The 21477-nt window shown below is 41.2% G+C and overlaps 2 protein-coding genes across 3 annotated transcripts in view; one reads left to right on the top strand and one right to left on the bottom strand.

Moving 5' to 3' along the window:
- Positions 1-3158, bottom strand: part of PFKM (phosphofructokinase, muscle) — a 50544-nt gene extending 47386 nt beyond the window's left edge. Inside the window, exons 1-3 of the mRNA XM_075551810.1 lie at positions 3141-3158; positions 1946-2067; positions 1037-1159 (exon numbers count right to left, since the gene is read on the bottom strand). Of these exons, the coding sequence (XP_075407925.1) occupies positions 1037-1159; positions 1946-2027 (205 nt within the window). The 5' untranslated portion in view covers positions 2028-2067; positions 3141-3158. The remainder of the gene's footprint in view (positions 1-1036; positions 1160-1945; positions 2068-3140) is intronic.
- Positions 3159-3340: 182 nt separating this feature from the next.
- Positions 3341-21477, top strand: part of SENP1 (SUMO specific peptidase 1) — a 47345-nt gene continuing 29208 nt past the window's right edge. The window contains exons 1-5 of one of the 2 annotated variants that reach the window (XM_075551814.1): positions 3341-3409; positions 6880-6922; positions 11473-11603; positions 14306-14390; positions 19411-19570. In XM_075551814.1, coding sequence (XP_075407929.1) covers positions 6919-6922; positions 11473-11603; positions 14306-14390; positions 19411-19570 — 380 coding nt within the window. In that variant the 5' untranslated portion in view covers positions 3341-3409; positions 6880-6918. Of the gene's footprint in view, positions 3410-3472; positions 3989-6879; positions 6923-11472; positions 11604-14305; positions 14391-19410; positions 19571-21477 lie in introns of those variants that run through there. The other variant, XM_075551813.1, reaches the window with a different exon arrangement.

The following is a 21477-nucleotide window of genomic DNA, read 5'->3' on the forward strand; positions in this document are numbered from 1 at the left end:
CCCCTCTCCTTGACTGTAAACTCTAAGGGACAGGGAAAGTGGCTAGATCATTTTCTCATCTCTTATTAAGTCTTGCCCAATGATTCAAACAGTAAGTGCCCTAAAACTTATTGGATAAATGTTGCCACGTTGCGTGGGTACTGGGAGTTATTACTCTAGTGGTATTGTTAACTTTTTGAGAAAAACACTTTTATACTCAAATTTCTTCTGGAAAAAATATAAGGGGCTGGACTAAATAATATCTAAGGTATTTTCAAACTGTAAATGAACAGGACAACAACACTGACACACACACAAAATTATCTCTCTGGTAGCGTATTTGACACATAGTAGGAACTCAGTAAATGTTTGCAATGAACTGATTCTAATATAAACACACTTCAGTTGAGAAGAAAATCAGAGATGTCTTTCTGAAGCTTCAAATAAATTACCTATGAATTTAACATTACCTTAACTATAGAAGAGGAGCCTTACTGGTATAGTGGTCACACGCCGGGCTGCACTCCTCATGGTCAGCAGTTCGAAACCACCAACAGCTCTTTGGGACAAAGACTGAGCTTTCTACTCCCATAAACAGTTACAGTCTCGGAAACCCACAAGAGGTCAGAATGAGTCAGTATTGATTCTATGGCAGGGAGTTTGGTTTGGTAAACATAGAAAGGAAATTTGTTGTTAAATGAATTCCCAAAATAAGTACTTTTACATTAGTCAGAACAAAATAACTCATTAATTTGATCCCTTAAGTTTCAGTTTTACATATTAAGGTTGGTGACAGCAGCGTTAATCAGATTAGTAGTTAATAGTTATGAGGAAGCCAATTAGTTTAGTATTGACCCAATCAAGCTATTCTTCAGAGAGAATTGTTCCTCTCTCTACGGTCTCCCAAATGACCTCACACACAGACACACAGATACACACACACACACACAATCTTTTCCTTGCAGCACAACTCATATTCAACTTCAACCCTGATTTACAATGCTACCCATAAAAGTCTCACTTTGCAGTACTCCTTCCATTTACTCACATGCCTCACCTTTTCTCAAAATAGATATGCCATCCATGGAGTCAGGATCATCCACACTGTCCATCTTCTTCAAGATGTTTGCCTCTGGTGGTAGCTTTTGCATAGGCATGTTGGAGGTTGAAACTTCCCCCGCTGGGAAGCAATAGGTGTAGGTCCTCTTTAAGGTAGGATCCAGAGAAGAGAATGTTCCTTATACCCTTCCATTCTCCCCCTGCACGCCCCCCCCACCTATCCACGGCCTTATCTTCCCATAAATCCCATGAAACACTGAGAAAAGATGTCTTCTCAGAAAGTATCTTAGCTAAGAAAGTTGTCATTTCTTTCACAACGTAAATGGAAGAAATGCAGGACAGACACATACGAGGTATTTTGAGACTGGGGTGAAGAGGAGGCTATTTTTCTTTGAAGCTTGATTTACCTTACAGACTTGGGAGTTTGTTGCAATTACAGTGGCAACAAAGACTCCCGCAGAGGAGGCCAGATAGATTGTAATAAGTCATAAGTCAACTACCAGCTCCGGGGATGTTGATTCCTATTCCCCATCAACTCCTGAGTCTTCCCAGTCTACCTAAGGCATCACCCCAAATATTAGGCTATAATCTCACCTGGTACTTGTACAAGAAAGAAACATGACTCCGTGACAAGTATTTTATAATAGTGGGAATGGTCTGTTGGCCCCTGAAACCTGCATTTTATGCTCGTAAGTTTCATGTGTTGTATCGAGCCTTCCTGCAAGAGGACCCATTCCCTGTCACCGCGGTAAGGTAGGGAAGAAAGACAAGGCTCTTGACTTTTGAGAAGTTAGTCTCAGAAACCTACAGGGCAAGTCTATTCTGTCCTACAGACTCACTATGATCAACTTGATGCCAGTGGGTTTTTGCTTTTTCCCTTTGGGGTATGATCAGGAGGTGATAGTACCTGTGCTCTGAGGAGTCCTGACTAACCGGCGAGATTGAATCATACACATGAAAAATTTCAGACGAAATTCCTCTTTATGCATGGCTGTCTCCTAAACGCTTACACCATCCAGATGAACAGATCTGTGGAATGATGAAGATGGATAAAACGGACATGTACCAGGTATGTCCAGTACTACTAAGTCTTTAAGACCCGACCAGGTACAAATATCAGCATAGGGTAATACAAATAATTTACATGACTGAACTCATCAAGCATACGTTTTCTAGCTGCTGAAAATATTTGCAGGTGTACAAGCAACAAGGACCGTCTTTTCCTAGACACTAGAGGTGTCTCTTAGTCAATTCTAACCTCACACTGTGGCTCTCATCTGGGTCTGGCATGACTACACAGAAGCACTTCTCTAAGATTTCTAAACAGGGCCTGGGCCAGAGGCAAGTCAACCTGGGGAGGCTTGGAAAACAGTCTGAATGAACCACTAGAGTATTTCTTCCCAGAGTCATCTAGTCCTTCAAAGCCACAGGCTACTGGGGTTTTTCCTAGATAGTCCCAGAAAAGTGGCTCTCCAGTGGGTTCCCAACACCCAAAGGGGGGCAGTGGGGTGAGTGTCGGGTTGCTAAGCCACAGGTCATGTGGTTCCAGCCTTCTGGAAAGATTTAGTCTTGGAAGTACGATGGAAGTTTTATTTTTTCCATCACTGTTGAGAATCGACTTGTTCTGATGGGTCCTTTACAGGTTTCCTGCCACCACCTCTGGAAGGTCCTACCTCCTATTCTAGCCTAAACCCTCCAAACCCCAGGGAACGACTAGGTCAGGTAAGCATAAGGTAGTGAGAGTACTGGACTGTAAATTAAGAAACTCCTTCCTAGACCCAGAGTTGCCATGCACTTATAACGTTAATAGGAAGTATCTTCATTTTTCTGGATCTGTTAGCCTAAAAGATCTCCAAAAACCCTACGGAAGCACTAACGTTCTGTGATTTTCAAAAAGGGGTGGGGGTGGGGGGGGAAGTCTAAGGTTCGAATTAGCTCTCGGGTCTCATCCCTCAGGGAAGCCACAGGTCCTCGCAGACCGAGGGCAGGGCGGAAAAACTACCATGGAAACCAAAGCACAAGCAAAAAGCGCCGTGCGGAACTTGAAGGCGACGGGTAAGGAGAGCGAGGGAACCGCGAAAAGCGGAGGACAGATGGCGCACTAGCGGTATTCCGAGGCCGGCGAGCAGAAAAGACCCTCGACTGAACGGGGACCCGGACTACAGCCTCCGAGGCTCCCTCGGAGCCTCCACTCTCGCCGCGCCGCGGGGCCTTTCGGCTCTCGGTGACCTCCCGTGCCACCCCGCCCTCCCGCGCAGCCACCGCACGGCTCTTCCGGTGAAGTGGAGGCGCTTCCGGTTCGCGGGTTTCCCGGGCTTGGCGCTCCGCGCCGGACCGGAAGCCCCTTCGCATTGCAGCCGGTTCCGGTCGGGTGAGTGGCGGCGGGAAGCTGGGGGAGGGGTGAGGATGGAGGGCGCCCGGGCCGGGAGGCAGCGCTGGGCCGGGTCCGCGGGCGTCGGTTGGGCTGGGCGGAAGTGGGGGCGGCGGGGGGTCCGGCGCCCTCTCCTCTGCCCCGCCCCCCGGGGTCGCCCCCCGAGCCCCCTGCCCTCCTCCGGTGGCGGTTGACCAGGCTTCTAGAGGCCGTTGCTTCAGGTTTTTCCCTCCCGGGCCGCGGAGAAAGGTGGTCGGCCTCGCTCGCCCTCCTCAGGGAAAGGCCGGCTGGGGTTCCGGAGCCTTCCCGCCAGAGCCGAGCTCTCGGCGACGAGCTCCTGCGGACGGGAAGCTGGCCTTTCCGTCTTTCCCGCCCGCTCTGAGCCCCGAGTGATCTTTAGCGTCGACACCTGCGTCTCACGTAAACATTTCTTGAGCTGTGCTTCCCATGGGCTGTCTCCCCAAGACGGGATAATCGCTGGTGCCACCTCCAGAAGGAGACGCCAGGAGTGGACCCTCCTGCCCAGTTTGTGAAAATCCCCGTAACTGCCAGTTTGCTTACCCGACTCATCGCCACCTGGTAATTCCCCCGGACTGCCTCTTTCGTGGGGTGCACTAACATGATTCTGGGTGGGTGCCCGGTTTCTCTTGTCTTGAGCTTGGTGAGATTCCTGTTTATCGGCCCCTCTGCAGTGTTTCCACTGTCTTGCTGGCTAAGACGGGCTCTTTTTATCACTTTCAAGTCAGCCTGGTTAAAGTAGTTCCACGTTTGATAGTCTTCACTAGATGATGTGTGGGGTGGTGAGCTTGTAAAAATATATAAAACCTTTCTAGGCTACCAACTGTTGGACTGAAGGTCTTTGTTCCAACCGGTGGATTTCATCCTCCTGGGAATCGTTGTTTTCCATATAGATCATTTGCAATTAGGTGTCGAATATGGGTTATACTGCATCCCCAAATTGCAGTGGACGGTGGAACTTTTCAGGATCTCCTTAACCTTTTCACTTAGAGGTTTCTTTCCTTCCTCTTCTCCCCCAAATCCCTTTCGGATGCTTCATTTCGTTTTTAATCTTAAAATGCTTCCTTGTTTTGACTTGATGGAACCTGATGGATACAGGTTCTGCTACTTCAAGCTGCGGTGAGTGTAACCCTTGATAACTGCGTTTGAAACTCCTTTTCTTCCCCCGGACTCCCTTTCTTCCTACACCAACCACATGGGGGTCATTGTCTTAGTATACCTGTGTGGATCTGGCTCCATCCATCTGACAGTGACTTTGTCAGAGACAGGGTCCGGGTCTTCTCTTCTTACCCCCAGCACCCGGCACGATGCTGACTTGTTATACAGAACCTTTACCATTAAGATGTCAGAGCCTTCTCAGGAGAGATTACATTTAATAGTATGAGAAACGCAAACCCATGTCTGCTGGAAATGGGTCAGATACATAATTATTTACCAGCACTCAGGGTAGGGTGATTCATAGGATTATTTCCACACCCTCCCCATGTCATAAATTACACTAACCACATCTTGGCCTGGATCAAGTTAATTATTCTTCTTCAATATGTGTTTTCACTGTAACTTCACTGTACACCGAACATTCTCTTTGCGAGTTGCTGCTTTGCTTATATCCAAGCTTATAAATGCTTGAACTATTTACCATATTTTGTTGCAGTCAGGACCCTGCTATCCTTTTAGAGTTTCTTACCGAACTTGACTTCGCTGGAGTACATGTAACTCTATATGCTTTCAGTAAGTTAAATGACCAGTGTGTTCTAGAAAGTGAACTTCTACTGAATAATTTTCTTAAAATTATAAGTGCAAATATGTTTGTGGTATAAGATAGGCGAAATCGTAGACTAGAAATTATAGTATCTTTTACATTTGGATCCATTTACTCTTTATTTCTCAGAGGCTGATAGATTATAAATTCCTTTCACTCGTGGCATCAAAGGTTCCAGACCCAGTATTTCATAGAGAATTTGGGGATGAAATGCCCCCTCTCCCTCTGTAATTGTAAATCGACACAAGAAATGGCCATAGCACACTGAAGAAGTGAGATGTGTGTGTGCTATAATTCTGCATGGGGCTTTCACTGTGTCACAGTGTGAGTCAGTGTGGACTCCCAGGATTCGTTAGTGATTACTCTGATCTTGCCAATGTGTATAAAGCCATGTGAAGCTTGTTGAAGCTTCACTTGCCCAGGAGTCAGAATACGTGGACTCTTGTCTTCGCTTTGCCCTACTTGTGATTTCAGACAAGCCATTTAGCTTTAAAATTCTGTGAATTTCTAGTTTATTTCCCTTTTGACTTTCATCTTAGCAAAATGAAGGCTTTTAAATTTGCGTTCTTAATAGAAAAGTGATGACAATTTTGAAGGCGACCTGTAAGAGTGAAATGTGAAAAGACCACTGTTAATTTCATTGCTGGTGTGGTTCCCTACCTACCCTCCCCCAACTCCATCCCATAATCTGGGACACAGAGGACTCTGCTATATTATAAAAAGGAAGACGGGGAAAGAATGCCTTGGATGTTTTCCAGATAGAAACCTTTTGTAAAATCAATATATTTGAGGCCAAAATCTTAGGCTTACATCTCTGGGAATCCTTTCTGGCAGAGCAAGGTGGTCAGATGATTACTTGGTCTGCACCTGTGCCAAGAAAAACTCAAGTAGCCTTTTTCTGTGGACACTCTGTTCTTGTGACCACAAAGAATGCCTGTTAGCATCATCCCGTCTCTGTAATAGATTGACACCCTGGCGTTACTAGCTAGTTGAAGAGCTCGATCCTCCTGAAAATAATGATAGGTTTATGAATATATACATTTAAGTGTGATTGTTATATCCCTGTTTCCTCTTCTGGGAATCTGCCAGGAAGCTGTGTGCCAACAGTATGTTTATTAACCTATTTTCACTCCCTCCCTTCCCCGGTCCCCCCACCCCCCCCACCCCCGGGAAAAATAGATACATCAGAAGAGAAAGTAATTTCACATAAGCATAAGGGCTTTGGTGGATAGCTGTTTAATTGATACTGGGGAAAATACTTATTACAACTGTGAAGTATTCCTTGATTATTCTCAGAATGTCAGTACCTTTATAATTGGCCACAGATTAAGACACATGTGGGGGAGGGAAGATTCGATAGGATTACCACAAGGTCTGCCACTTGTTTATGAAATAGTTTAGCCTGAGGTAACTGATTGTACCTGAAGTATAAGTCACTGCTAAGTATGACCAATGCAAATCACAGAATCTTCCAAGACTTCTCTTAACCCTTTCATATTCTGTGATCGCTGGAATTGCTGTTTATTGTAGCACAGGCGATAGAAATCTTGGCAACTACCCCAGTGTAGTTTTGATTTTTTTCAGTCTTCTCCCATCAAGTCACCTTTCACGACTGAGTGACTTCCTGTTCTTTAATGGTGTGAAGTAGGTGTTTCAATATGTAATGTTTCTGTTTTTTCATCTTTTGTAGGACTTTGTGTACTGCTAAAGTGATGTGAGAAGACCTGACATGGGTAAGGCCAACAGCAAAGTCATCATTTGATCTCCTTACTGATTAGTCAAGCTAGAGTGCAGGGATGATTTTTCCTTACATTTTCAACAGCTGCATCTTTGTACTTAATACTAACCCTAAGGGTAATCTTAGTTCCAATTAATACTAGATACCAAGCTACCAAGCATAATTTTCTTTTGTTGGACCATTGTGTATAGAGTCCTTTAGAAGCTTTTTCCCTTCCATTTATTGTATTTGGAAAAGGAAATTATGCACTAGCATTGCTATGTATCAGGCCCAATTCTAAGCACTGAAAATATACTCACTTATTTAATTCTTTTTTACTTATTCTTATAACCACTCTATTAGGGTGTCTAAAAGTACTTAGAAAAGAGGTACTACTGGGAGGGTGGAGGGAGGGTTGGTTGGAAAGGAGGAACCGATTTCCGGGATCTGCATATAACCTCCTCCCTGGGGGACGGACAACAGAAAAGTGGGTGAAGGGAGACATCGGACAATGAAAGATATGACAAAATAATAATTTGTAAATTATCAAGGGTTCATGCGGGAGATGGGAGTGCGGAGGTAGCAAAAATGAGGACCTGATGCCAGGGGCTTAAGTGGAGAGCAAATGTTTTGAGAGTGATGAGGGCAATGAATGTACAAATGTGCTTTACACAATTGATGTATGTATGGATTGTGGTAAGAGTTATATAGCGCCTAATAAAACGATTTTTAAAAAAAAGAAAATAGGTACTATTACTATCCCTATTTAACTAACAGGAAACAGACACAAAAGTTAAGAAACATGTCTAGGGTCACAGAACTACCACTAGTAGCTACAGGGTATGATTCTGGCCATCTTTTTCTTTAGTTCTGCGGTATACCTTTTCTTAAATGATAATTTGCTACAATTTTTTATTTTATTTAGCTATAGCACTGAGCATTATTGTGGCTGGGCCATTTCTCATCCATAGTACTTTATGTCTGTAAAGGGGATCAATAAAAGGGTAGGACAAATAGTCGATTTGGAAAAAGGTGGAAAACGTGTGTAGAAATAAGTATTCTAATATCCCATGTTCATCTTCTGGTTTAACTTTAGAAAACATTAGCTTTTTCTTTTGCTTAGCGTATCATCTCTTTCCCTCTTTCTTGGTCATTGGTTTCCATTCTCTTACATTGCTCACATCAGAGAAAGTCACGGGGTTCCCTTAACTTTCATTTTTTTTCTTACTGTATCTTTTTTTTTTTTTTTACATTTTATTAGGGACTCATACAACTCTTAACCACAATCCATACATATATATCCATCAATTGTATAAAGCACATCCGTACATTCTTTGCCCTAATCATTTTCAAAGCATTTGCTCTCCACTTAAGCCCTTTGCATCAGGTCCTCTTTTTTTTTTTTCCCCTCCCTCCCTGCTCTCCGCTCCCTCATGAGCCCTTGATAATTTATAGGTTGTTATTTTGCCATATCTTGCCCTATCCGGAGTCTCCCTTCCCCCCTTCTCTGCCGTCCATCTCCCAGGGAGGAGGTCACATGTGGATGGATCCTTGTAATCAGTTCCCCCTTTCCAACCCACTCATCCTCCACTCTCCCAGCATCGCCCCTCACACCCCTGGTCCTGAAGGTATTGTCCACCCTGGATTCCCTGTGCCTCCAGCTCCCATATGCACCAGTGTACAACCTCTGCCCTATCCAGTCCTGCAAGGTAGAATTCGGATCATGGTAGTTGGGGGGAGGAAGCATCCAGGATCTGGGGGAAAGCTGTGTTCTTCATCGGTACTACCTCGCACCCTGACTAACCCATCTCCTCTCCTAAACCCCTCTGTGAAGGGATCTCTAGTGGCCGACACTTGGGCCTTGGGTCTCCACTTTGCACTTCCCCCTTCATTCACTCTGTATCTCTTGTAATAACTGCTGTCTCAAAAAAAAGATCCTGCCATGGTGGTATGATGACTGAGCAGGTATTTGTTAGTACTCATGCCAATGAATTACACTTTTTTAAAAAAAGATCATTTTATAGGGGATTCCTACAGATCTTGTAACTATTCATACATCAGTTGTAGCAAGCATATTTGTACATATGTTGCCATCATTATGTGCTTTATATTGAGCCCTTGGTATCAGCTCCTCTCCCTCCCCCCCCCAAAAAAAATTACACTTTTTACAGAAAAAACAAAAAACAATCTTGGGTTGATTTTTCAAAACACCTATTCAAGTTAAAACAGGTACTAAGCCAATGTGAACAGTACTTTTTCTGTATGGGGACATTTCCCCACCAAAATCTTTTTATATTTAAATGTTTACTACAGGTAAGGCATTTTAAGACTTCTTTCAAGAAGATGTCATTGTTCTTGATGGCCGTGGAAGTGATGTCCTAGGGAATGATGGGTAATGTTCTCTAACATAAAATGACAAGGATACCTTTAAGGCAGCGCTCCTCAACCTGAGGTCTCAACCCTTTTGGGGGTCGGGCGACCTTTTCACAGGAGTCGCCTAAGACCATCAGAAAACATATTTCTGATGGAAAACATATTTCTGATGGTCTTAGGAACCGAGACACCGCTCCTCTTATCTGTCTCCAGGTGGGTCCGCCCACTTGCAAACATGCCCACATCTGAGTACCCAGCATGAAGACTGTTAGCCATGCTACACCATGCTTCAAGACAAAATTTCATTTGTCATTAGAAATGAATATTTCACAATGTGTAATTCCATATTGTTTTTGTGATTAATCACTGCATATACTCGAGTATAAGCCGACCCGAGTCTAAGCCGAGCTACCTAATTATTACCTGGGAAATCAGAAAAACTGATTGACTCGAGTAGAAGCCTAGGGTGAGAAATGCAGAAGCTATTGGTGAGTTTCAATCATCAAAACGAAAATAAAATTTCTAAAAATTGAGACATCCGTGGGGTAATGTATTTAAATATGTATTTTAAATAAACACAAATAAAAGGACAAGTCATTTAACATTAGTAAACCTGCACAGTAAGTGGAAAATAGGTTCAACAAAAACAATAAGGTATCAACAATGATACCTAAAGAGTATGATTCCCTGAGCTCAATCAGCAACCAAGCTAAAATGTAAAGAGTTAAAATCCTTCAAACCTGGATTCCTCATCATCATCCGTCTCCCAGTGCAGAGCTTCAGCTGGTGTGAGGTCATCATAGATGACGCTGTCCTCACTGAGATCGCCGTCATCACCATCCCCGCTGTCATTTTCATACAAAGCGCAGTCTTCACTGCCATCCATAGCATTACGAATACTACATTTCTGGAAGGCACGTCTCATCATCTGGAATGTCTTCCCATGCATCTGGAACCCACTTTGCTATTAACTCTGTCAGGCTTCATGAGATTTCCTCCTTTTGTTAGTCGGGCTTACCAGATGACATCCATTCATGCCACATCCTTCGCACATGCAGTGTCAGTGAGGCTTTGAATGAACAGCGGAGAAACGGCAATCACCCTCGAGGATAGCAGACGCTCGTCCCATTACCTGGGTTGGGACTCAGCGAGATGTTACACCTCACTGGGGTACCACTGGGAAACCCCAGTTTTTCAGCATATTTTCTGTTTTTTATGTTCAATTTTTAACAAAATGCATACTGCCAATCAGATATTTATATTACGATTCATAACAGTAGCAAAATTACAGTTATGAAGTAGCAACGAAAATAATTTTTTGGTTGGGGGTCACCACAAACTGAGGAACTGTATTAAAGGGTCACGGCATTATGAAGGTTGAGAACCACTGCTGTAAGAGGAATCAGAGCCATGCGTAAACCATAGAAAAGCATGAGTGAATTCGGGCTTGCACTTAGTTCTAGCTCCAATCTAAGAACTATTATTTCTTATGACAGGGTCCTGTGTGATGCTCGCCATCATGAAGATAGGGGTGCTATAGCGAAGTGGATTATTGTAGATGCAGTTAGGTTAAGATGTAGCAACCTGTCATTTGCTCTCCCGTATGATCTACTTAAATTTGTTCCAGTTTTTAATAATTTCTGCTTTCTGTTCAGTTGAGGTTTTTATTTGTTTTACTTTGTTACTGTTTTTAAGGTTTTTCTTTCTATGGAATTCCGGAGAGGTAAATCTAGGGAGACAGTAACAGGGTATGGCAAGAAAAGTTGGGGGGAAATGAAGAACTAATAACTGAGTATAAAAATGAAGAAGATGTTCTAAAACTTATTGAGTAATTGTTTTACAACTCTTCTTGAAGTGATTGAACTACTAAATTGTACGATAGGTGAATTATATGCCAATCAAATTGTTGAAGAAAGTCATTATTTTTAGAGCTTTGTGTTACACTGCTTTAACATTTGTACTAGGTTTGAAGTATTGGGTAAATGTTGTCAAACCAATTCCAGAGAGCCAGTTTCTGCACCTGGGACCTCTTTGGATAGTGAAAATTTCTTGCCATTGGATAGTTTTGAGGGAAGGTTTTATCTTACTGTAGAGTTGTTTGTTGTGAATCCTGTTAGGCAAAAAAAAAACTGATTCACAGGAAAAAAAGTTTTGGAATTATGAGACTTGAAGTAATTTGCCTTCTTTCTCCAGATGATACTCCTGATAGAATGAAGATGGATTTCGGAGAAGTGACTTTAATGAACCACAACACCGTATTCAGAGCTCATCTGCTACCACAGACAGCGTTATCAGAGGACCAGCTCTCAGTTTCTGACCATCAGGTTAGGAATCATTTTCTTCCCCTTTATTAATTCATTATATTGGCTTTTATATTAAGTTTTCATCCAACTGGGCTTTTCCTCAAACTCACATATAGCCCTTGGACTTCAGGCTGAAATTAGAGTGAGAAGGAAATGACTGCTAGCCCAAGCATATAAAACTGTTGATCATTGGACTTTGGTTTGGATCTCTTGCGTTGAGGTTGCCCAGTGGTCACCGGGGATTACTATATACTTACTATTTTAATGCCCTCCTTGCCTTATTATGATATATATTAATCTGTAGGCATGGTTCTACAACCGTCATTGAATATTATTGAAAGTTTTGCCTTATCACCAACTCCCATTGTTTGTGCAGTGTCCAGTCACTTAAGAGTTTAATCTGTACAAGTCAGCAATTTATGTATTGCGGTTTGTATCCAGCCTATAGTTATATAATTTCCTTAAAAGTTTTTTTTGAAGGTTTTCATCTGATGTAGTTTAACTGCCACTAAAAAGTACAAGTATATAGAAAACCTTTTTAGAATCAAGAATTTGAGAACAGTGATCACACCTCACTTGTAAAACTCAAATTTGTTCCAAAGTTACTTTCATAAATCGAAAAGTTTGAGAACTGAGCATATTTTTCCTATAAGAAATAATGGAAAACCAAATAATTGATTCTGATGCCCCAAAATAATACTACTAAAATTCATTTTTCCAGGACTTTAACTCAAAGTTAATAGCCTGTTTGAAAATACCCCCTAAAACATCTGAACACTACAAATATAGTACATTAAATTTCAAAACACAGTACAGTAAATTAAATTGCATTTTTCACAAATAAAGTGCACAACAGATGTTTCTGCTCCCTGACAGAAGCACTACATGTTGTCTGCGCAAGAGCCTGGGCAAGACTCGGTGTGTGTGTGACTCACTCTCAGCCTCTTTTTCAAGTTGGATTTTCAGTTTGAGTATGGAACAAAATTAATGAACACTGAGCAGATTTTTTTTTTTTAAACTTTGCTGTTGAGGTAGTGGAAAGTTTGAGCATGGAGCTGTTTATTCAACAACCAAAGTATCACTATTTGGGATTCTGTTGTATTTATTAAAGACAAGAAGTCTTTAGTGAATCTCTTTGTTTTAACTAATTCAACATTTTTATTGGCACACAATTTACATATCATATAATTGAATATTTAAGTTGTTAATCCTATCAAGGGGAATTGTACAATCAGCACCACATCTGTTTTAGAGTATTCCCCTAAGTGAGTTTTTTGAGAGCTGTATTTTATAGAAAATTCTTCCCTTGTTTCTCTGAGTCCTACAATTACCAATACCTAGATAAATGTTCTTTTTGTTTGTTTGCACTGTTTCTGCACAAATTATCGTTTACAACAGTGGAGCTACTTACAACAACTTTTTTTCATAAGCCCAGCTTATATGCATCACTGCACCTACAAGGTGAAAATACTATTTATTGACTTTTTGAGCCTTCGTATTGAGCTTTGATCAGAGCTATCAGATAAGCATTCTTTCAAAACTCTGTGCTGCAGAGTGAAGTTCGACTTCCCTTGTGACAGGTTAGGATTAGAACTGCCGCTATATGGTTTCCTAAATTAATCTTTACAGGAACAAATTGCCAAATCTTTTCTCCCATAGAGCCACTAGTGGCTTTGAATTGCTGACCTTTGAATTCGTGTAGCCTAGTGCTTAACCATTCTGTCACCAGGATGTCTTTCTTTTTAGAGTAGTATCATAAAATTGCACCATATCAAATGGGGAAATGTATAAATGTGCAGCAATAGTTCTGGGGCTTCCTTGTGCTAGAAAGTGTAGTTTTTCAAAGCCTAGCCCCAGGATCAGCAGAATTGTCAGCTGGGAGCTTGTTCAGAAAAGCATAAATAACCTCAGGCTTCTGAATCAGAATCTACATTTTAATGATGTCTTTAGCAGATGGATATGCACATTCATGTTTTAGAAGTACTAGTGCAACACAGTCTTTCTCTAGAGGACAGCTGGTTGTCTTCGCTGTGTGAATCTGTTCTAGGTAGATCGGGATGGGGAGCATCCTTGGCTCTTAGGCACTAAGTACTTTGTAGGACCCACATCACATCCTGCCCTCATTTTGATAACTGAAGATAGAGCCATACATTTCCAGATTTGTACTGAGATTATTATACCTCTTGGTTAAGATTTAATTCTAAATTTACCAAGAGTAAGCCAGATTGATCTTACCAGTGGAGACTTACTATGTGTCGCAATTGGCTTTCAGAACAGGCTGTATGAAACACCTGTTTGTCGTGTATTTGAGAAGGACATCATGCTTAGTGAAGTAGAGGAGCAGCCCAGAAGAGGAAGGCCCTCGAGGAGAAGGATGGACACGGTGGCTGCAGCAGTGGCTTAAGCATCGGGACAGTTAGGAGGACGGGGCAGTGTTTCACTCTGTTGTGCGTAGGGTGGTCCGGGTCAGAACTGACTTGATGTCCCCCACAGCAGCAGCAGAGCCTTTCAGTCCTCAAATTACACTATGTCACTGATAGTTACTCATTTGCCCTCCTTTAATCCTCAGATCATTTCATCAGATTGTGTTTTCCTTTCTTATTAATACATCTGTTGCATTATTAGCTTGAGTTCTGAAATATATCATGATTTTGTTCAGTAATATATTTTTTTTAGGCTGTTTTTGCAAAATTAGTTATCAAAAATTCTCTTGTTTGGTTTAGATTTTACCTTCCAGGCAAGGAAATTTGGACGGATCTTTCACATGTTCCACAAGAAATGAAGCTTATAGTCCAAATTACTACTCAGGTATGACACATTTCATGGAGTCAAGGCACTGTATATTTCAGATTCTTTTCTAGCAGATTGTCTTTGCCATCTATAAAGGAAAAACAAAGTAAAGTCAAAAGCAAAATAGTACTTTGTTTAAATAAGCTTTTGTGTGTGTGTGTGATAAAATATTGACATCTCAACCAAATATTAATATTTTAAAAATAATTTAGCATTCCATTTTTCTACTTGTCAAAAGCCATTGTAAAAAAGGAACATGGCTTTATAAAAATGCGTTTGATAGTAGGGGTGCTGTTTTGCATTGATTGAAGCACAGAGCTTGCTTATTTCTGTTCTAGTATGAAAGCTGAAAAGTTACTTCTACCAAAGCTTATCCCTCTGTCGGGCCTCGAGTATTAACCCCACATTTCTGTCTAGCACCTGCCACAGCCATGCTTGCTTATCCAAGGGCGCACCTCTTCAACTTGTGATCCATAAGGACGAAGTCGGCATTCGCTAGGCTACGCCTGTCCTCTTCCCTGCCTGACTTATCATTTACCCCTCAACCTTTGAAGCCCCAATGATCTGCTTCCGTCTGGGGAAATAAAGAGTTTTTTGGATTTGCCTCCTGGAAGTGTGACCCAGGAAGATTGCAGACATTGTTAACCCTTGAACATTCAGTGGTTCTCACACGTCCTTTTACTCTCATGCATGCCTCAGTCTGCTTACAGAAAGATCGTACTAATAATCCCATTGACCATGCCACACTGGGAATTTTACAAAGATAAATGGAGGTCATAAATATGACATACAAATAATTAACTGTATATACTCGTGAATAAGCCGAGTTATTTTTTAGCACATAGTTAATGCAGTTTTTATGGTAAAATTAGGCGCCTTGCCTGATATTTGGGTCGTCTTATGAGTACATGTGGTATTGTTATTTGGCTCCGTCAGTGTTCTTTGTCAGCCAAGTGGGCTCTCATCCCCTAAAAAGAGATTAGTATGATACTTGTAGCTCTGTATTATATTTAAATGTCATCTGAGTGGGTGGTAATTTATCTATCCTGGGCACTGGATTTCTTATCCTGGGGTGGTCCGTGGCCTCCACATAATATGTATAGAATGTGTGTAAAAGAATCCGTCACACTTCTCAGAAAGTAAATACCATTCTTATTGAAGACTTTTCCTCTTGATTTTAATGTGTGCACATACTTGATACACATTGTATGCTTCAGTACATAGTATACCTTTTTGTAGCTCAGTATTTAGAAATTTACTTTTTCAACTGTTTACATAGTACTGCTCATATTTATAATTTCCCATTTCTTTGGAATTTAATTATATGCATTTCTTATATGCAATTTCAAAGTCCCTAAAACTTAAAAAAAAATCCCCCATCTCATTTGACATTAAAACCTAACTTGGCCCTTGATTTCATTTCTTGACAAAAGCTACATGAACTGTCATGAAGCTATTTATTCTTTGTCTTTATTTCTCTAAATAGAAATATTTATAAATTTTACTACAGATATACCAGTATGTTTCCATATAGGGCAGTGTGGCACACTATGGAGCCCTGGTGCTATAGTGATGTAAGCATTGGACTGAAAACCATGAGATCAGCAGTTCAAACCCAGCAGCTACTCCATAGGAGAAAGATGAGACAGTTCGCTCCCATAAATATTAATATATTCACAAACACATGGTAATTCTATTCTGTCCTATTGAGTCACTGTTAGTAAAAAAAAATAGTAGTAGTAGTAGTGTTCTAAAGTATTACATAGTATTATCTTTCTGAAATTCCTAATTATTTTTTATTAGAAAACATGGGTTACTGATTTGGAATAATGAGCCTGCCTTTTTGCTTCACTATTGGTTTTGGTTGCTTTCCCATTCCGCCACCATTTTCAGCTATTACAAAGTGTGTGTGTGTGTGCGCGTGCGCGCGCACGTGCGTGGATATATACCTATCTGTCTGTAGAGAGTTTGAACGTCAGTAGCCTCTTGATATTCACAAAGGAGGAAATCTCAGACCCTCATTCTCTTGCTTATGGCGCTATTTGACCCGGTGGCTGGCTTTCTCCTGAGTCACAGGGTTCTTAAGAGTTACATTTTTTCCCATAATTTTTCCTGATAGCACAAGTTGATAACCATATCTAAATCTTTCCCCAAATTCTTGCTCTTATTTGAAGGTCACTTCTTAGAAAACGAAAAGTAATTTCTGGTAATGACTGTATACGTAACGATGGAAAGAGAGTAACTGCAGGGAATAACTCACAGTTTATTCACTGAGGACTCAGATGTGTGCCTTTGCCAATTTTCTCTCCCCCTGATCTAGTGATCTAGTGAGCCTGATCACTGCTGCTCCTTAACAGACAGTCTGTAAAATCTCTGAATGCCAAGAGGGTATATTGTTTTCTTTTAAAATTTTAAGAGTGTGTGTTTTTTCTTAAAATGAAGTTTTTCATTAAAATGTTATTTTTTTCATGTACTTAAAAATATTTTTCTGGTGAAAATGTACAGAGCAAAGGATGCTTCATCTCATTTCCTACATGTATGATCCATGATGTTGATTACATGGTTCTTTGGAAATCGTTCTCCTTTGCCGCATCCTTTCCAGTTCCTTACAAGTCCTGCGGAACTTGGTATATTCTTTATGACCCTCACGTGGACTTCTGTGGGGATTAGTTGCCTTGTGCCTTCTTGATTGGACTGGCTAGCTTGAGGTCCTCCGTTCATTAGCTTGGGTCACCTGACGTTTGACTGTGTTGGTATTTGCTTCCTGTCTTACCCTGCTATCTGTTCCTCCACCAAAGTGAAAGTGGCCACCCTCAAGGTCTGGAGCTTCCTGCTTGTGTTTTACTGTGTCTGCCTCTCCACACAGATCTAGTTTACAGATCCAACTCTCAGTTCATTTCTGACTAGACAATTACAAGTGCTACTTTTTTTTTAAGACTTAAAAAAAATAATCGGGGAAATACAAGACTTAAACTTTAATAACCTAGTTAGTAATGGTAAGGTTCTAAGGCCTCAAGAGCACAATGAACAAAATGTAAACATTTTAATTGAACAGAGGACAGTAAATTAAGAGGAAAATAAATTATTATGCTCATGCTGAGAAGAGATGTCAGATTAGGCTGCCAGAGTGGTAATTGGTAGGAAAGGTGATTTAAAGTGCCCGGCCATTTTAGCGACCAGTAAATCTTACAGTTACGAGAGCAGGTGATGCTTACTTCCACAGTAAGTTACTGCTTGACATGTTCTTTTTAATGCAAAGTTTACCTTATGCACGTAAAAGTATTGCTTACTCCACTTAGACAGTGTGCAAACTAGAAAGAGCGCCATCATCATGTCATTGCCACACAAATCTATTTTTGATGCATTTCCTTCTAGTTTTAAATGTAGGTACATGGTGTGTAATTTTACTTGTGGCCTCTGTCATTCTGATTGCTTAGGGATGACACAGTTCCAGATTAAACCTTCACTTCAGCAAGAAGTAACGGCAGCCCTCTGTTGATTATGTCAGTACCGAAGGGCTGGTCATTGGGGGAAGGTGGAACGAGCTTATTATTCTGGTGAAGCTGAGGAGTCATGTGCTTTCTCCTCGCAAGTTAAAGGTGAAGCCACTGTCACTTACTCGCCAGCTTCCTTTGGCTTGCCCTTAGTCTCAAATTTCATACCTCCCCGGGTAAATGGAATTTCTTGATAGAATTTCTCTTCAAATAGCCCTTTCTCATTAGATATTTCCCTGATCATATTTTAACCAAAAAGTGTGAGGCAAAGATTTGTACTGTTAATACTTTGTCCTTACAGAAAATAGTTCTCTGATCCTTGAATGAAACTTTTCTTTAGCCTGATTTCGCTATTTTTAAAATAATAGGAATGGATGCTAACCATAGGAACTGATTACAAGGAAAAATAGCTCTAGTTTATTTTAAAAGTAAATTTAACTTATTTTACTTATTTGGCTAGGTTCATCTGTTAGTGAATCAACAGTAGCATCTCTGACTTAATTTTTTTCCTCTTGTTTTATCTAAATCTTGATATCTGACCAACTTAAAATTTTCAAAACACATTTTTGTATGCTGCCTTTTTGGTTGGGTGTTGAAAGATACATTAAATCTTTTAAATAACAAATACACAACATTGTACAAAGACTTATGATTATATTCTTTGAAAGCACTTTCAAATTAATGTGAACATTGAACGTTCTGAAGGTAGAGAATTCTGCCCCTTTTCCCATGGAAGCACATAATTCCATAGCCTAATGTCTGCAGCTATTTTGAAAGAGTTAAGCTGCTTGATACTGCTAAAGGGGAGGAGAAAAGCAATACTTTTTTAAAAGCCTACTAAGCAGAAACTACAGGTATTTTTGTCACCTCAGCTCATAAATCATCACATCAGAAAATTCAGATTATCTTTAGTAAGCCTGATGGCAATAACAAGCATTGGCATATTGGTATACCTGATAACTCTTGGGCATAAAGTGACTGAAGATTATCATACTAAAACCAGATGCACGCGACGGGGCATTCTTGCCATCCCCGAGCAGAGTAAGCAGCACTGGGTTCTCTCTTCTCTGCGAGCCCTGAGGCATAAACAAGGTACCTACCAGAAAGTGACACCCACTGCTTATTAAGCAATGACTGTTGTTCATTTGAATTAAAGTCTCCTTGGCCCTCCACCTGGTTTCTTACTGGTCTGGCCTACCTTCTTTCAGGCCCAGGCCTGGGAGTGCTTGCAAGATATAGTTGGGGTAAAATGTTGACTTTTGGTGGACACCACGGAGTCACATTGATGCAGATAAGGCACATGGCTGTGGCAGGATTCAGCTCCTTCATCAATTTTCAGGTTAGTATGGCTGAATCAATTATAGTTTGTAGATGTTCCCTTACTGCAGACTCTCCTGGCAGTTGAGCCTGGGACCATTCTTCCGTTAGAGACAGAGTGATATGCCACATTACTTTAGAATACAGCGTTGGACACGGTTGCACTCATGTAAGGCACCAGCTTTAGGTGGGATTCTTGAACTTACTCAAGTTTTTTGTTCTTTTAGAAAACCCTTCTCCTGACAGTCTTCTTGGCTCAGGCGATTTAAGAACCTTTTGCCAGAATGCAAACGGCCAGTGGAGAAGTTCTACTCCAACATCAGGATTAACTTTGCAAAAATCAAGAAACAGCCGGAGTCTTTTCCTGGAAACCCGCAAAACCTCAAGGTAGGTTACCATCTACTGCACAAACCCTTTCACAGTTCTAAGGGGGTGGGGGTGGGTGGGAATGGGCATTATTACATGGGCATGTAAAACGAATACAATTTTTCAACTTCATACAGTAGAGATATGGACAGATCCATGTTAAAGCTTCACATTTAAATTATCTGGTGCTGAATTATGATGATCACCTAAGCTTGTTGGAGGAGAGGGTTTTGAGGATAGTTAGGAGTGGATTAGGAGCTTTCCTGAAGGCTTTCATACGGCTGTTAGGGTAAAATTCCAGGTCTGCTGTTCACAGGCTATCCAGTGAGCAATGGTGCCATTACATCTTTACTAAACAAAGTATACTGCCCATCCTAAGAGAATTTCCTCTTCCTGAAAGTCTAAGTCCTTGCTTGTCCCTCGTCTAACACACAAAGAAGTCATGAGAGTCTGAGGAGTTGAGAAAGGGAGAGCATGTGTATGCTTGCTGGTTTTCTTTAGACCTGGGCTGACTGACTTCACTTGGGTACATAGCACATTGCAGATTTAAAGAATTGATTGTATGTATTGTCCAGTGTAAGCAACTCAGTCATCTGTGTGTCTCTATTCTGATAGAGAAGGAAAGAATGGCTTTTGCACATTCAAAAACAAAGTCTAAATTACATGGAAGAAGAACTCCTGGTGGAGCAGCAGTTAAGGGTTGGACTGCTAACCAAAAGAAACCAGTGATGTTCCAGGATGTGCCATTGACCTCTCTCAGGAAGACTCTGCCCCCAGGGATGGGTATAGGCTTGTCATGTTGGAGTACTGGACCAGCGTGGGCCACTAGCTCTTCTCGCTTCTGTTCTTGTTCTTGTGAAGTCTGCCATCTGTCTTGTGCTTTTGTATATACCCGGGGTTGGCAAACTTTTAAGGTGGAAGAGCCAATCGCCCCCTTACAACAACTTAAAAATTACTTGAGAGCCATAAATAAATTTCTTCAGACAAATAAAATCACTATTATTTGAAGAATAGCCTTTACAAATCTTCAGTTTTAATTCAGAGCCACTGTACTAAAAGAGCCACAAAGAGCTTGCAAGCCGCAGTTTGCTGAACCCTGGTCTGTATCTTTCTGAGGACTGTGTTGTTATTTCTCTAACTTTTCCCCCAGAATTTCTGTGCTCATCAATTTACACCAAGACAAAGTGACAGTTTGGGCATCCTGCAAGAACTCAAATTATGTTCTTTTTCAATGTACTTGGAGTTTGTGGAATAAAAAGCAGTCTAAAGGGCAAGATTTGGGATGTACAGTGGATGGGGTAAGGTTTCCTGCACAAATGTGTTTAAGGATTTCCTTGGATCATTTTGGTAAATCCAAGACTCATCCTGGTGCCTCAGAGACAGATGGAAAGAACACCTCTTTGAACTAAGCTCATCTTTGTGTAACATTTTTGGCACCTTGAACTGAAAGCTTGCTGAGGTCAAAATGCCCTCTTAAAATTGAAACTGCGAAACCATGTGAGATAGCAAGTGCAACAGCTATTCCATCAGTGCTGATTGTGCAGTGTCCTTCCACCAGCTTCTGCACTTCAGCCGTAGCTTCTTCGTTTGTTTAGGATGAGAATTCTTCCCTTGCTTGGCTCATCTTCGAGGTCTTCTTGATATTCCTTAAGATAGTCGATCCATTTGAAAACTGTTGTGTGTGGGCAGCATTCCCTAGCTGGAAAGTTTGGATCCTTTGGGATGATAGCCACTTAGGTTTTACTCAAGAGTGGCTACTATCCCTGACCTCAGAATTGTTTTTATTTCTGTGGCACAGGAGAAAATGGTCTTGCTGTAGGCACCCCAATGAGACTAAAATAAGTAGATTACTGACAGAACTGGTTTACAATCATCCATAGATCGCAGAGACATGTTTGAACATGTTTTGTGTGAAATCCGTATGTATG

The sequence above is a fragment of the Tenrec ecaudatus genome, chromosome 6 (genome assembly GCF_050624435.1).
Source record: "Tenrec ecaudatus isolate mTenEca1 chromosome 6, mTenEca1.hap1, whole genome shotgun sequence".
NCBI lineage: Eukaryota > Metazoa > Chordata > Mammalia > Afrosoricida > Tenrecidae > Tenrec > Tenrec ecaudatus.